This window comes from Ranitomeya imitator, chromosome 4 (assembly GCF_032444005.1).
Source record: "Ranitomeya imitator isolate aRanImi1 chromosome 4, aRanImi1.pri, whole genome shotgun sequence".
In the NCBI taxonomy this organism is placed as follows: domain Eukaryota; kingdom Metazoa; phylum Chordata; class Amphibia; order Anura; family Dendrobatidae; genus Ranitomeya; species Ranitomeya imitator.
Window position 1 is genome coordinate 40278490 of NC_091285.1, and position 17166 is coordinate 40295655.

The following is a 17166-nucleotide window of genomic DNA, read 5'->3' on the forward strand; positions in this document are numbered from 1 at the left end:
AAAAGGCTGCAGATACCTTTCCAATAGGTGCAATATTAATTACAGCCATGTCACCGTGCATTCCTATAGATATGGATGTAAAGTGTGATGGCGCGTGGGAAAGACACAGAAATGTTTCATTTCTTTACCATAATGGAGCAGAAATTTCTCTGCTTTTGGACAATTAACTTAGCAGTGAAAAATGCTGCTTGGAAACAATTTGGTACCTGTCTATTGTAAGGTATCAGTCAAGGTTGCCATGGTAACAACATCCTGTCTTCCTGGGGACCAACTCTGAAGCTGTTGTTACCATAGCGATCTATCAGCCCGTACGGAGAACAGGGTCAGTGTCCATGCGGATAGTTGTGAGGTGTCTTTGTCACACCCCTGTCGTCTCACTTATTGAATGTTCTCCAATATTCAGGATTTTTTTTCTAAAAGTCAGGAGCGTAGTGGAGGGAAGGAGGACGAAGAAGCTAAAGAGGGGGGCAGATGTTTGGGAAGCAGTTTCCTTGGCAACGGAGTTAGGGCGTTTCAGAGGGTGGTTGCTATGGAGATGTGGATGCTGACGACGGCTGGTAAGGTTGGGAGGACAGATCGGCTTCATGCTTATCTGCAGGCTTGTCAGTCAGAGCCCCTGCCTTCTTCACCTTCAAGATAGCAGCAGGGACCCAGCAGAACAAGCGTGAGCTACAGTGCCAAGCAGGAAGCGCATAAGGCAGGAGCGGGTCAGGAGACAGAGTCAGAATACAGCCGTACACTGTATCAGACCCTGTACACTGAAAGGTGACCGTGAGGGAAAGAAAAAGGATCATTCCAGGGGTAGATACCAAATTGTACGGAAACCCGCACACCTTACATATCGGCGGAGCACCTGCCAAAGTGATTTCGGTGTAGGAAGACGTATACCAAGAAAGCGAAGAAGAGGGCGACAGGCTTAGTCAGTGGCAAGAGGGGGAGTATAGTGACATCGAAACACTTCCAAGCAACAGAAAAGGAGGTAAACCCTTGCTATCCAACCTGAAGATTGTACTTGGCCGTCATCCACCTGTGACATCTCCATCCGACTACTAAATATCTTCAGGTCCCTGTGGCGTGATTAGAGCATGGCGACCATCACCTGCACACGCTTCAGCGAGGAGTACCAAATGTTTGAGGAGCTGGGAAAGTAAGTTTTCTATTCTTATATTGTTGTCCATGACTCAAAGGCACATACAGATGTGTCCTCCCTTACTTTTCCTCCCTGACTTGAGATATACAGATGTGTCCTACCTTATCTTTCCTCCTGGGCTCTAGACATACAGATGTATCTGTAATCCATACATTTCCTCCTTGGCTCTCGACATACATATATGTCATTCCTTACTTTTTCTCCTGGGCTAGAAACATAAATATATGTCCTTCCTTACCTTTCCTCCTGGGCTAGAAACATACAGAAGTGTCCATCCTTACCTTTCATTTTTGGCTCTAGACATATAGATGTGTCCTTCCTTATTTGTCCTTCTTGGCTCTAGATATACAGATGTGGTCTTCCTTACATTTCCTCCTTGATTTGAGATAAACAGATGTATCCTTCCATGCATTTCCTCCTCAGCCCTAAAAGTACAGCTCTAGACATACAGATGTGTCCTTCGTTACCTGTCCTCTTTGGTTCTAGACAAACAAATGTGTCCATTACCTGTCCTCCTGGGCTAGAAATATACAGATGTGTCTTTCCATACCTTTCCTCCTGGACTAGAAATATACAGATGTGTCCATCTTTACCTTCCCTTCTTTGCCTGAGATATATGGATGTGTCTTCCTTTACCTTTGATACTTGGTTTAAGATATTCCTCGAGTGGCGATAGTTGACCAACTATAAAAACACTTTTACGTTACTCTGTCAGGTGTTATGAGGTTTTTTTTTTTTTTTTAGAAGTGCTCATGTCACTCCACTCTTCTCAAGATATCTCAAGCCTAGGGTAAAGTAAGGAATGACATCTGTAGGTAAGCATAGGAGTTGATTGAGAGCTGAGGAATAAACTTGAATTTTGTTCTTGGAAGGTTTAGGATCCTGGACAGTTTGTTGGGAAGTGTCCTGGTCTTGGACCAAGAAATATCTATTCTTAGAAGACATCTCCATCGCAAGGTGATGATATTTCTGACAATGGGTTAGGGTGGCAACTCAAAGTCTAAAAGTTACAAATTTATAGGGCAAACTGGTTCTTCAAGTCCTTTCCTCGGACTATAATCAAAAAAGGTCTCCAAACGTGAGATATCTACAGAGTTCTCGTCTTACTTAGTACTACCTAGATTAATGTCTTCCGTAGGTTTTGGATGCTTCATGGCAGGTGTAACCTTTAGTTAGCCCTGGCATATAGAAGTATGGGCTCGGAGGTGACTGTAAACCTTTCTTGTAAGCCATTTAAAAAAATCAATCTAGTCATAAATCAATAGCAGTGACTGCTATCTGGTAATATCCTCCTGGGTCATCTTGTCCAGGTGCTTTTTAGGAAATTCTTAGTGACATATGGCTGCTACGGTGCACTGGGAATAGGAGCAGTTTGCGAAAATTCAAGAGCATCTAACACCTTCCAATTGGCATCGAGTCAAAAAAGTCATGGCATTCGATAGTCGTAAAGAGTGCCGGTGTTTACTGCCATGGTGTCGGCAATTAAAGCTACAGTCGAGGGAAATTCGGCTTATCCTGATCCATATTAGATTAATTCTGCTTGCAGTTTAGCATATTGACTCAGATAGAAATCCGACAACTGATGTGGAGCCTGATTGGAATAATTATAATTGATAAACGTTTCCTACAACTATAGACAGGTACCCAGCTGGCATGTGGTGTCCAGGTATCACACACTATATTATTGCAATGCTTAGAACCGAGATGGGGGGACATAATAAGGATTATATAGGAGCATTATTGCACCTGCTGCTTTATGCCGCCTGCTGGTTGCTATTTTATGGACCGCTTTGGCTACATATAGATGTTGCATGAATTGCAAAACATCAACATATTGCAGAGCGTTGCTCATTTCATTACGGATAATGCAAAGACGGATTTGTCATTTAACTACTTCTTTTCCGGACCCTTATGAAGCACATTATGGTATCACGACAAGACAAATTTGCCGGAGCTACACCGGCTCACTCGACTCTTCCGCATCTACCGGTGAATATTTTCCTCCGTATGCACATCCACATGAAAGCCCGAGATCCACTAATGCTTTTTTTTTTTTCATCCCTGCACATTTTTAAAGCAACAGGGATCCTGTTGCATTTAACATCTTCAATGCTGGAGAGGTCACTCGAATGTGGGCGTTATGATAAATCGGCTTCCGGCAATTCTGTGTTGAGCAATTTGAGATTGAAAGGGTTAAACTCCCAGCGGAAAAAGCCAGAAGCTCGAATGGATGTTCCTGACAGCTTTTTCCCACCCACTGCAGTGTAATGACATCCAGCATGGAGAGGCTTAATGGGGGACCCAATACTGTTCTGGAGCAGCCCCTAGAGATTTATACATAGAGCTGAAGCGTGGGGAAATCTATAGGACCATTTCCTATTTCACAGTATCAAAAAATGGCACGGAGACGCTCGAAAGTTTTGGCCCCCTTGTGTGGCTTTATTTGCATTAAATTGGACACCCGCTCTGTCGAAAGGTGAAGTACAGATTTCATTTGTCTGGTGGAGGGAAAAAGAAAATTGTCCCAGCGTGGGTCCATTGAACAAACTGTACTCCAACCACTGTGCTGTTTATAAAGTCTCCGTGCACTCGACAACATTTCACAAAAAAACACTAAAAATCAGACTATGAATAAGGACTGTAAGGCTATTTTTCTTCCATATTTAGCTAGCTAGATCCGTAAAACGCCATACAAATCCCATCTGCTACATGGTTGATTTTCCAAATCAAGGAGTTTTACCTCTAATTTATTGTGTAAAATCTAGCTACAAAATAAAATAAACATTGGGCAAATACGGAAAAAACAACTATATTAAAATACGCCAACCTAACGAGAAAAATATGTTGTATGTTCAATTTGAATAATATTTTGAGAACCAGACTTTTAGAGATGACTCGCAAATCGATCCTTCTCTCCCTTTATGTCGGTTATGATAGAGAAGGGGACTGGCTTTTCTATTTAAATGAACAAGCCATCCAGCCCCCTTCACACACATTCCTGATCTTGTGCTAACATGGGAAACAGAACAATGTACTGGACATATACCGGAATAGGACCTACCGGAGTCCCGAGCCCTAAGAGTGGGGCGCCTATACAAAGCAGTTAGTCTTCTGGGAAGGCATTTTATGAGACTTTGGAAATTGCGTTACTTACTGTCATGCTATGCCGGTGATGACAATGTTCTTGGTCACCATGCTGGTACAAGGGAGCTGATGGCAGGAGCTTGGAGGTACAGATATACATAGAGGTTTGGTACTAATAGAAGAAGAGAATGTATAGTTGTAGATAGTCTGGTCCATTTTGAAGGTGCAATTGACCTTTTGGACAATTGGACCTGAGGCCTTTGAGTCTGAAAGGTGTAAACTTGTACGTTGGGAGACAGTTGAGAAAGTGTAGATTTGAAAAGCTGGTACGGTGAGGGAACTTCTAAAGTACAGAGGACAACCTGCAGCCTGGAGGCCACTTGTGGTGAATTAATTCTATGCCATCCCCATTATCATTTGGCACCACCATTTTTGGGGCTTCTCTCTGTGGCCCTTCAGAAAGGAAATTATGTTTGTGCATGAATATATCGTTTTTTATGAGGGATGTAAAACAATCAAGCTGCTCTAATATATGTCCATCTTGACTCTATTTACCTGGAGTATCATATCAGAAAGTCCCAGAAATGAACCACCAGGCTACTTAGATATTCATGGCATATACTGTCAGATCGGAATATCTCTATAACCTTTAATTTTGTATTGGTTTAATGTAACAATGTGGCTCTTAGACCAAAAAGGTGTTGATACCGTTTTGCTATGCAAACCCAAGCTATCATGGAGGTAGACTGGAGGTGAAGGCTAGGTAGGCTAAACATTTAGGAAAAATTGCTGACCCGGCTTGGATTACACATGTAAGGGGATACGATTGAGAAACACCACCCTACATATTCCTCCAAAGTTCCTCATGCAGACTCTTGACTTTGCACCTAGTGATTGAGCATGGAAATTTGGCCCATGACCAACTCATATACTGATATTGGTTATCTGATCTTCTGATAAAAGTCTGTAGTCACTATGTGTGAAGATTCATGGGTATTGCCAGTGAGATCAGTGTGGTGACGTGGTGCCTAGAAGTGATCGACTTCTCTCAATTCACTTGTATGAAGCAAGTCCGAGCACATCTAATCGGAATGTGGCCGGAATTATGAAGATCTCATACTCGCGGTCACATAGAGTGACTGCAGACATTATTAGTAGGGTTGAGCGACTTTTACTTTTTTAGGGTCGAGTTGGGTTTCGCGAAACCCGACTATCTCAAAAGTCGAGTCGAGTGAAATCGGTCGATTATGGCGAAAAGTCGGGGATCGACCGAAACACGAAACCCAATGCAAAGTCAATGGGTAATTTTTATTTTTTTCTCTCTCTCTCTCTCTCTCTCCCCTCCGTCCCTGAACAGAAAAGCTGGTGTTACACATTTCAAATCGCTACATCGCACAAGCGACAAGATGGCGATAAGCATCCATGCCCCTAAGACCTATGTCATCACTCTGCCCACGCTCCATCATTGGCTGAAAAAATGGCACTAGGATCGGGTCGGGTTTCATGAAACCCGACTTTGCCAAAAGTCGGCGACTTTTGAATTTGTCTGATCCGTTTCGCTCAAGCCTAATTATTAGTAGACAGGAGTGTTGGAGCAAGAAGTGTCTAACTAAACAAGAAGCACATGAATTTAGCACATCTTTCAACTGCCATAACAGTACACCAGTCTTATTGAAGGGAGTGTTGGAGTACAAAGAGCCAAATTAAATAAGATGCTGGTGTACATTTGTATCACAATTTACACCATTTTGTGCAGTAAATTATGATAAATTTGTTGGGTGCTCTTGGTCACACCCAAGCCCTACCCACTTTGTCAAAAGATTGAAGAACCAGCTGTGACTGGTGGAAAAACACCAAAAGTTGGTACTTTTTTGTATAAATTCAGGATACGTAAAAATTTTGCAACATTTCAAGCAGTTTTACATCAGAATTTTGGCAAAAATCCAATGATGAATTGGCCATAACTTCTTCAGTATACAGAGCTCCTGATCTGTCAGATTGTCTTACTACTGCTTCATTGCCTTTTTTGAAGTTTGGCAAACTGACAACTACAACTAGTAGAAAAATTGTCAACCTCTATCAGTGCCATTTTAGGTATGAAATAAGGTTAGGACAGAGCCACATTGTAGGTCAGAGTCCTTTCGTGCAATTGGGTGTGAACTGAACGTTAGGTCATTAGGACAATGCCCAAGGGCGGATGCTCAAGATAAGCCATAATTCCCAGTTCAGATAAATCATTTAAAGTCCAGCAACAAAAAAAATAAGTAATAAATGCTGCTAAAATGCAATGCATTAACCTAGCTCGAATGTACTGTAAGAATGGTGGTTCAACCAAGGGATGAGAAAGGACAAAAGTAATGGGTTATATTTACAATCACAATACACGAACCATTCTGTCCTAAAAGAGCAAATTTTTTCTTCTTTGATTCGCTCATCATTCAGAACAAGAATTTTATACATTTACATAAACATTTACTGTATATACTCGTGTATAAGTCGAACCGAGTATAAGCCAAGGCATCTAATTTTGCCATGAAAAACTGGGAAACTTATTGACTTGAGTATAAGCCGGGTATGCATTGTCCCCTCATCCCTATCCTGGTATGCATAGCACCCCATCCCTGTCCTTGTAGGCATGGCTCCCCAACCCTGTCCTCGTATGCATTGCTCCCCATCCTTGTATACATGACTCCCCATCCCCATCCTTGTATGCATGACTCACCGTCCTTGTATGCGTGGCTCCTTATCCCCCTTCTTAAATGCATGGCTCCTTATTCCCTATCCTTGTATGCATGGCTCCTCATCCCTGTCCTTGTATGCATGGTTCCTATAAAAAAAAAATCCTACTTATCTTCCCTGCGCTCCCTCACTGCATCTCATTCTGGTGCCAGTAGCTCTTCCGGCCTGGTGATCACGTGTGGGAGTGGAGATAGGTGAATATTCATTACCTTAATGAGCAGGGACATGCGATCGCTCGGCCTGAAGAGTTGCTGGCACTGGAACGAGATGCAGCGAGGGCGCGCAGGGAAGGTAAGTAGGTTGTGTGCTGGAAGCTGACGGCTGTGGCTGTAACTGTGCATGCTAAAAGAGAAATTAATATTCACTGCCAGTGCTGTGAATATTCATTTCTCTTTAGCAGCAGGCACAGGCTTTAGCCGCAGCCGCTGGCTCCTGCCTCTGTGACCCGCTGCTCTGCCGCTCCCCCTCCTCCGCCATATTTCTGGGACAATGACTCGTGTGTGAGCAGAGGGGGGCATTTTCAGCACAAAAAAAGTGCTGAAAAACTCGGCTTATACACGAGTATATACGGTATATTTCCTTATTCTAAAAAAAAGCATCTAACCTTTTTTGGAAAACAATTAACTATTCCTGCTGTGACCTGATCCAGAGGTAGACTATTCCACCAATTAATTCTCATGGAAAAGGAGCATTGTCTCCTCTGGAGATTGAGCCTTTTTTTCTAGATGAAGGGAGTGTACCCTTGTGTTTTGAGGGGGTTTTACATGAAACACATTTTTGACCATCTTTCTTTTTTGTATTTTTTTTGCATTTACGCTCTTGTACAAGTTAATCATGTAATACAATTACTTTGAGATCCTTCTCTACAAGTGACTCTCCTAGTTTTACTCCCCATAGAGCATATGATACCCACATATTATTAGTGTATTTTTGAGATCATCATATAATAGCATCTGAGGATTGTCATACTTTGGAGGCTAATGCAGCCCTTATACATTAGATACATGTAGGCTAGCCCTCATTTTTGGTGGGACTGGCAGATTAAAATTGAACATGAAAGTTGCTGCATGTTTTGAGCCAGAATGTCATCATGGTGGCTCATAGGATTCTTTAGTAATATGCACAGGGTTTATCCATACTTGACAACAGTCCCAAATTTTCTGGGCTGACCCCACAATCTGACCCTTATATGAGGGACTTATGTGTCACCCTTCCCAAAATGGCCATAATATTTCTATGTGTTTCTGGAAGAAGCAGAAAGCAAAAAGGGGTATTCCCATCTCCAAGAACCTATCCCAATATGTAGTAACTGTAATAATAATGATAATAATAATAATAATAATATTAGCAAATATCTCCAATTAGAAATATAGTATAGTTCTTCTGATTTACTATACAGTATCTCTTACCCAATGTGCAGGGCATTGAAGTAGCTCAGATATCCATGGTTACAACGACTGATATAGTGACAGTTAGTTCGTTGTTAGTGATTACAGTAAGTCAAAAGAACTGTACTGCATTTCTAATTTTAGGTATTTGCTAATACTATTATTATTATTGCACCTATTACATATTGGGATAGGATCTTTGAGATGGGAAACTCCTTAAATGCTCCAATTCTAAACATTAAAGTGATGATAAATGCAAATTATCTAGTGCAGGGGTCTCAAACTCGGCTGAGTATAGGGGCAGCATACAGAAGAAAAATTTGAATTTGGGAGGTTATATTCTTTGAAGGACAAGGTGAAATTTTTCACGATACAATTTTTTCCAAGTATCTTTTGAACATTTTTGCCTTGTTTTTTAAAAATTTTTTAGAGCTTGGGTAGTTATGGATGTCTTCATAACAAATTTGCACTCATATTGTTGTTATGTCCCCATATTGTAGTCATGTCCCCATATCCAGGTCCTCACATTGTATTTATGTCAACATCCAGGTCCTCATATTATAGATATGTCCACATATCCAGGTTCCCATATTGTAGTCATGCCCCCATCCAGGTCCTCATATTGTAGTTATGTCCCTAGGTTTAAGAAGAAGAAAATAGAAATAAAAGTGAAGCAAAAATGTGGTCGATTCTGTACTAATATATCCCCTATTCCAGTATATATGTCCCTATCCAGGTATACATGGCCACCTTATCCCTATCCTGGTATGCATGACTTCCTCCTCCCCATCCTCGTATGCATGGCCCACTCATCCCTATCCTGATATGCATGGCCCCCTCATCCCTATCCTGGTATGCATGGTACCCATCCCCATCCTATCCTGGTATGCATGGCGCCCATCACCATCCAGGTATGCATGGTCCTCTCAATCCCATCTTTGTATGCATGGTCACCTCATCCTCATTCTGGTATACATGGCCCCCTCATCCCCATCCTGGTATGCATGGCCCCCTCATCTCTATCCTGGTATGCATGGCCCCTTCATCCCCATCCTGGTATGCATGGCCCCCTCATCCCTATCCTGGTATGCATGGCCCCCTTATCCCCATATCCCCATTGTGGTATGCATGGCCTCCTTATCTCTATCTTGGTATACATGGCCCCCTCATCCCTATACTGGTATGCATGGCCCCCTCATCCCTATCCTGGTATACATGGGTCCAATCCCTATCCTGGTATGCATGGCCCCATCAGAAAAACATTTAAAAAAATAAACCATCCTACTTACCTTCCCTGCAGCATCTTGTTCTGATGCCAGCTGCTGATTTATGCTTGTAAGCAGCACATGACAGTGACGTCATGCGCTGCTTACAAGCAGAGGACAGCAGCCAGAATACTCACTGCTCTACACGCCGGGACTATAGGAGTGGAGAGCAGTGAATATTCATTGATCTTTAATAGCATGCATAATAGCCGGCTTCCTGCAGCTGGGCGATCATGTGTGCCCGCTACTTAAGGGAATGAATATTCACTGCTCTCCACTCCTATAGTCCCGGCGTGAAGAGCAATGAATATTCATTCCCTTTAGTAGTGGGCACATGTGGTCACCTGGCTGCTGTAGGAAGCAGGTGGCTGACATTTCTGTGCCCTCTATTAAAGAAAAATGAATAGTCACTCCTCTTCACTCCCATGGGCTTGGAGAGTTGTAAATATTGATTTCTCTTTAGCAGCGAGCATAGATGTTGGCTGCGGCAGCCAGCTACTGCCTCTTGTGACCTGCAGCTCTGCTGCTCCCACACTTCGCCATCCACAGCCACAGCAGGTACAACATTTCAATTGAATGTGTGTCTAAGGAAGTCAGCTGAAATAAAACGCTGCTGTCTGCGGTCACCTGAAACTGCAGGGAAACCAAGGGGTCTGCAGTGCCTGAGGGCCGCATGAAGCCGCCTCAGGGGCCGCATTTGTGGACCGCGTGTTTGAGACCCCTGATCTAGTGTGTCATTGGAATATCTAATGTGTGTTGGGGTATGCAGACTCACCCACCCAATGGCAGCTTAAATTTCAAAATTCTAAATCCTTTGTTCCTGTGAGAATTTCATAGCGTCCTTTTCTCCTTTCTCCATTAAGAACTCGACCGACTATGTGTGTATATGGAGGAATTGGAAGGAATAAATGTTGGCTGAAGTAGCATTTGGCTGACAGCCATCTTGAGGGGGATGGGTTCTGATAAATGAAAATTCCTTCTAAGGATATAGTGATACATCAGGGGGACAATATAGTTGCGTAAATCTAATACAACTGTGGGAGAAAGTGAGGAAAAAGAAATTGAGGTATTTAAAGAAGGAGGCAGGGAAGTACTGCTAATATTGGCTTCACATGAGTTGGGGGCCTTTGCCCGAGGTCTCACTTTCAATGGTACCTGTATCCTGGAAGTGGATACAGTTAAAAGCCTTTCAGCTCATTGATCCATCATTCTCATTATGCGTCTGAGCTCTGACATCTCAGTACAGCAGGCGTTATAACGTCACTTCACCACGCTTACTGTGCGGAGCTTCAGACACACTGCAGAAACTGTAGCAGCAGAGGAGCTGCGAGAGTTGCGTTGTTTTCTTTGTTTTTTAATGAGTGTGGGGCTGTCATTTTTTGTGCATGGGGACATACTACAGGGCCATCGTATTGTGTGTAAGTGGTTGTGGGACCATCAACTGTATGTGGGGTGATCCCACTGTATGAAGGGGCTATGTGGGGGCATTATACTGTGTGGAGGGATGTTTTGACACAATTTTACTGTTTGGAGGATTCTGTGGGGGCATTATACTATGTGGGGACTTTAAATTGTGTGGGGGCTGTGCGGGGACCATTATACAATGTGGAGAAATTGTCACGCTTGGGATGGGAAAGTCCAGAGAACAGCACAACACACACAAACAACGAGATGGAAAAAGGGAGAGGAAGCCCCTAACAGTAGGGAATGAGAGATGGGGCACCTCCTAACAACAATCTGAGCCAATCCCTAAGCTCCTCTAACGCCCTATGTGGGTCCTTCCTCCTGCCACCATCATGTTCCTAGTCCCTAGCTGTCACCTCACTACTCACTATAACCTGGCCAGTGCACTGGCCGGAAAGGATGCCAGCCTCACCTCTGCAGACGGTATCAACACAGGGGGTAGTGACAAGCACAAGACAGACAAGGAAAGGAACAACAAAAGCTCCACACAGCAGAGGATATGGAACCAGGACCGCAAACACTACCAAAGCAGATACACTGCTGGCACCAGAGAGCTCCAAACTCCTAGGCTGGTCTTTAGAGACAAACTCTATTACCAAAAGTCACCACCCACATCAGCTGACCAGCAACACAGCAGCTGCCAGGAAGGAAACTGACATTAACCCTTGCTGGCCCAAAAGTAAAAATCAAGTTTAAATTAAAGCAGAACCAGAGCTGTCATGAGTTGTGACAGGAATGTTGGGACCATTGTTCTTTGTGGAGGGCTGCATGAAGGATATTATTTGGAGGGAGCCATCATTTTGTGTGTAAATGGATGTGGGACCATTAACTGTATGTGGGGTGATCACATTGTATGGAGGGCTGTGTGAGGGGCATTATACTGTGTGGAAGGCTCTTTTGACACCATTATACTGTTTGGAGGACTGTGTAGGGGCCTTTATACTGTGTGTGGACCTTTATACTGTTTAGAGGACTGTGTGGAGGCCATTATACTGTGTGGAAGGCTATATGGATGCCATTATACTGTCTAGACCGCTGTGTGGGAGCCATTATACTGTGTGGATGACTGTGTGAGGTCACTATAATGTGTTAAGGGCTTGGGGGCCTCATACTGTGTGTAGGACTATGAGGGCCATCACACTGTGTTGTGGGACTGCAGTGGACAACATACCATGTTGTGGGACTGTTGAGGCTATCATACAGTGTTGTGGGCACTGTAGGGGCCATCATAGTGTGTGTGTGGGTACTGTGGTGTAATTCACTATGGAGGTATCATACTTAGTTTGAGGGGCCCTTTTGGTGGCCTCATACATTATGCGGACCATGAAAGGGTCATCGTAGTGGGTGAGAGCACTAAGGTTATTGAATAGGAACAAAAGTTAAATTTTGGTAGATACTCCCTTCTGTGACTATGCCTACTGTACCAAATGTATTTTTTTCCTTTTGTGAGGTAAGAAGAGGGGAGCAATTAGGACTTCTGCCATGGGGCCTAATGATTTCTACATATACCCCTGTTGTATGTATGACTGAATATCAGTGTTGTCTATGACACATAAAACAGAGTGAGATCCAGACTCTACTGCCAGCTTTGGGTCAACTTACTGCCTCATAAAATAATGATGAGCCTAAGTAGTGATGTTACGCACTTTGATACAAAAGAACATGTTCATTAGAGGTTGTTGAATTGATTTGCTAGGTTTGAGATTCTCAGCAGATTGAACTGCTCTACTTGTTGGAGGATTTTCTTACGGTGCACTCATTTATTATGCACTGTAGTTTCAATAAGACCTCTTTACATACAGCCACACAGCTAGTGATAACCTGCATTAAAAAATAATCTATACAGTATATATATAAATATCACAGAGTTGAGCAAACAAATTTTGACATGCCCAGGTCTGGCGTCAAGTCCAATCCTACGTGGCAGCTGGACCAGGGCAATCTTCACTTCTGCAGTATCCTGGGCTCCTCTTCCACCGATTAAGTCCAATAATGTCATGATGTCATGTGCCGAATAGCTATTAGGGCTCATGCAATGTAAATATCAGCACAAGAGGCCACTAGGATGCTGAGATGAAGATGCCCACTACCGAAATGAAGATTAACCTAGTGTGGCTACCACAGCGGACCAGCCTGGATACTGGACCAGGACAGAGCAAATATTTACCTTTGTACCTTTGCTCAAGACCAGCTTCTGGGGACCAAGAAAAAAATGTACAAAAATAATTCTGCAATACACAGTAGAGAAATATTTCTATTTAAACATAATGGGTCCCCACATGGTGGATTTTTCCACCAAAAATCAACAGCAGACCTACAACAAATTCTGATTGGATTTTATTGCAAATTCATTGTGAGTTTGGAACAGAAATTGATTTGCTGTGGATTTTAAAATCAGTACCACAAGTCAATTTCCATGCCAAATACTTCATCAACATGTGGAAGAAATGATACAAATGCTAATGTATTCCACTGCATATTTTCCAGGCACAAGCAAAATCCTAAATTTGTTCCCCCATACGTCCTTACCATTAAAGGGGTTATACTGGATTATTTGGAAATAAATTATGGACAGAATATGTTCCGAGAGCCTCATCTTTCTAGAAATGCCACGTGCCTCCTCTTATTCACACGTCTGTGTTGCATGTATGTGTTATATCCATTTTTTTTTTACAGATACTGCACATACCCATTATAATTTATGGTGCTATTCACACATGTGTGTTTTTTGCCGACCATGTGTCTGGGCAAAACCCTTGGAGACATGTCCGTCCGTTCATAGAAATACATGCAGCCGCACACTCCGTTCCCAAGTGCTGGCGTCTCTGCCGGGAATTGATTCGAGAGACTCGCAAGTGTGACCGTGGCCTAAGACTTAAAAATGTGTTAAAAAATCCTGATACTCACCTTTCTGGCCCCACTGTTCCTCACTGTCACCTGTCTGGACTTCGCCGCATCTTCTTATCACCACCACTAGAGCTAAAATCCCTGGGCCTCCTTTTCTAGGCTGGGACTTCCGGTTCTGATGAGGTTGATGACTTGAACATTATGAGGACTCATTTACATCAACCATTTAGGAAATCAGAGAAAAATAGCATTTGCATAATAATTTGGAACGCGGCGTACACTCTGCGTATAATACAGTTCTACTCCTTTAAGGGACAAGATTAATTCCAAGCCAAGATCCTAAAACTCTAAGATTAAGAAATGTTTAATGACACTTTAACCATTTTGTAATCAGCGCTCTGCCGGCGGCACATATTATCCTTCATAATAATGTTTTCATTAATGAAAATAACAAATCAGTGATCAGCACGTTCTAGTGAAACAATTAGCTTCTTTTGAGAGGTATTATCACATGAAACGTCTGATCCTGCCACCATATTCCCTTCTATATTCTATTCCCTACTTTCTGATTATATATGTTTGGAAGGTGAGCAAAAAGTAGAAGAACAGATAGGAAGAAGCATAACTGTAGGAGTAGGCTACGCAGGACTCAATAGATGGTAAAATGGAAAATAAGGTCTAGATGAGGCCTAAATACTCAAATTCATATGAATTCTTTACAAGGAACCTTTCAGGACCTTTTCCCTATCTACTCGGATGTTAAGTAAATATTCTATTGGGATAAAATTCTTAAGGGTTTCCTAAGAGATGTTATCCTGCAATATCTCAATAACCTCATGACCCAACATCAACATGGGTTTATGAGGGATTGATCCTATCAAACTATCTGATCAGCTTCTATAAGAAGGTAAGTTCCAGATTGGACAATGGTAACCATGGACGTTGTCTATCTGAACTTTTCAAAGGCGTTTGATACGGTGCAACACAAAAGGATGGTAAATAAAAGGAGAGTAATGGGACTATGGGAAAATATGTGTAACTGGTTTAAAAACTGGTTCAGAGATAGGAAAAAAGGTTAACAGTGGAATACCACAGGGGTCAGTATTGGGCCCACTTCTTTTTAAGATATTTATCAATAACCTTGTAGAAGGCATAGAGAGTAGAATTTCAATATGATGATACTAAATTCTGCAAGGTAAACAACACAGATGAGGATAATTTAATATTACAGATGAATTTATATAAGCTGGAGGCTTAGGCTGAGAATAGGCAATTGAAGTTTAATGTTGATAAATGTCATGCACTTGAGAAGATGAAATAAAATGTAACTATGTAGTAAATGGTAAAACGCTGGGTAAAACTGTCACGGAAAAACAATTGGACATATGGTTCTACGGCAAACTCCTCTTTAATACCCAGTGCCAGGCAGCTGCTGTCAAGGCAAATAAAATAATAGGATGCATTAAAAGAGGCATAGATACCCATTGCAAGAACATAATTTTGCCTCTGTTCAAGTCACTAATGCAGCCACACTTAGAATACTGTGGACAATTTTGGGCTCCAGAGTATGAGAAGGATATAGCTGTACTAGAGCGGGTGCAGAGAAAAGCGACCAAAGTTATTAAGAGAATGGGTGAACTGCAATACCAAGACAGGTTATTAAAATTGGGGTTATTCATTTTAGAAAAATGAAGGTTTAGGGCCGATCTTATTACAATGTACAAATATATGGGGGACAGTACAGAGATCTTTCTAATGATCTTTTTACACCTATGCCTGTGACGGGGACATGGGGGCATCCTCTACGTCTAGAAGAAAGAAGGTTTAATCATAATAACGGAAGGAAATTTTTACTGTAAGAGCAGTGAGACTATGGAACTCAATGCCACATGATATGATCATTGTTGATTCACTACAAAAGTACAAGAAGGACCTGGATGCCTTTCTTGAAAAATATAACATTACAGGTTATTGTTGATACTAAATTTTGTGATGGGATCAGGATCCATGGAACTAGTCTGATTGCTGTATGTGAAGTCGGAAAATAATTTTCCCCCTACTATGCGGCAATTTGCATCTGACCCATGGGGTTTTTGCTTTCCTTTGGATCAACATTTAAGGCCCATAGGTTGAATTTTTGATGGACTTATGTCTACCTTCAACCTTAAAAACAATGCAATTCTATCGGTGATAGTCATTCATTAGTGCTGGAAATTATACTTCCAAGCACGTCCCTATACAAATTTTTTGTTCTTACACGCTGGATGATTTCCTCTGAAGAGTTATAAAGGTGGTTCTTTTCTTCCAAAAAGCAACACTACCCAACCCCTTAATGGCTTGATTGTCACTGTTCTGGCCTGGATATGTTATGACAAGGAAGCTCCATCAGCATCAGGAGCAAGGGCAGTGAAGGGGGCTGTGCTAGCATCTGCACACTCTTCATGGGTCATATTCCACTGGAGCTGTTTTTTTATGTATTGTGGCGGGTGGGGATGTCACTTAATCTGGAATGTGGTACAATTGTAAGTTAGTTTCGATGGTTGACATTATTCTGCTTAGTGTAATTAATTGGAGGCAACAGGGATGGAAACATTTTCTATTTAGGGGGTTTGGAGTCATCTAGCTAAAGAAAATTTACTTTAAATTTTAAATTTGACTTGGAAAAATAGGTGTAGTTATGGTCATTGTGGACAATTGTAGTGATTGAATTTATTTGCTCTACATAGGAAAGTCAAAATCAAAGCCTAGCTGGAAAAAATAAATTTGACTCATCTATTTGGGCAGAGGCTTAACTACGGAGGGTTCAGGGAATCCAGTCGCACCCTGTCCCTGGAGTCTAGGAGGCCCTGAAGGTCCTTTTGACCCAAATAAAAGGACCATTGCTTTTAAAGACTTTTATAGCTAGGGTCCTGTTGGAAATTTTGCACTGAGGTCCACAAGTCACACCAGTGCATTAGGGCTAGTAGTAAAGTTTTATTGCACCAAAAAATGTAATAGAGATTATGTTCATATACGTGATCTGATTTTTTTTCAAACTGAAAACACATAATAATTGACTGACTTGACTTATACTGTGGTAGTTTAGGCAAGTATATGGCTATTAAGATGTTGGTATGTTCATTGGTAGAAGTAGGACATGAATGAACTACTTTCGATAATGAGGAATGATCAGACTTGTCTGGTGTAAACAGGTGCAGCACAAGAGAAGTTCTACAAAGGAGAATATAGA

The 17166-nt window shown here is 42.1% G+C and overlaps 1 protein-coding gene across 3 annotated transcripts in view; it reads left to right on the forward strand.

Moving 5' to 3' along the window:
* Positions 1–312: 312 nt before the first annotated feature.
* CAMK2A (calcium/calmodulin dependent protein kinase II alpha) overlaps positions 313–17166 on the forward strand; it is a 219340-nt gene continuing 202486 nt past the window's right edge. For 2 of the 3 annotated variants that reach the window (XM_069763576.1, XM_069763578.1), the window contains exon 1: positions 516–1147. In XM_069763576.1, coding sequence (XP_069619677.1) covers positions 1086–1147 — 62 coding nt within the window. In that variant the 5' untranslated portion in view covers positions 516–1085. Of the gene's footprint in view, positions 1148–17166 lie in introns of all 3 variants that reach the window. The other variant, XM_069763577.1, reaches the window with a different exon arrangement.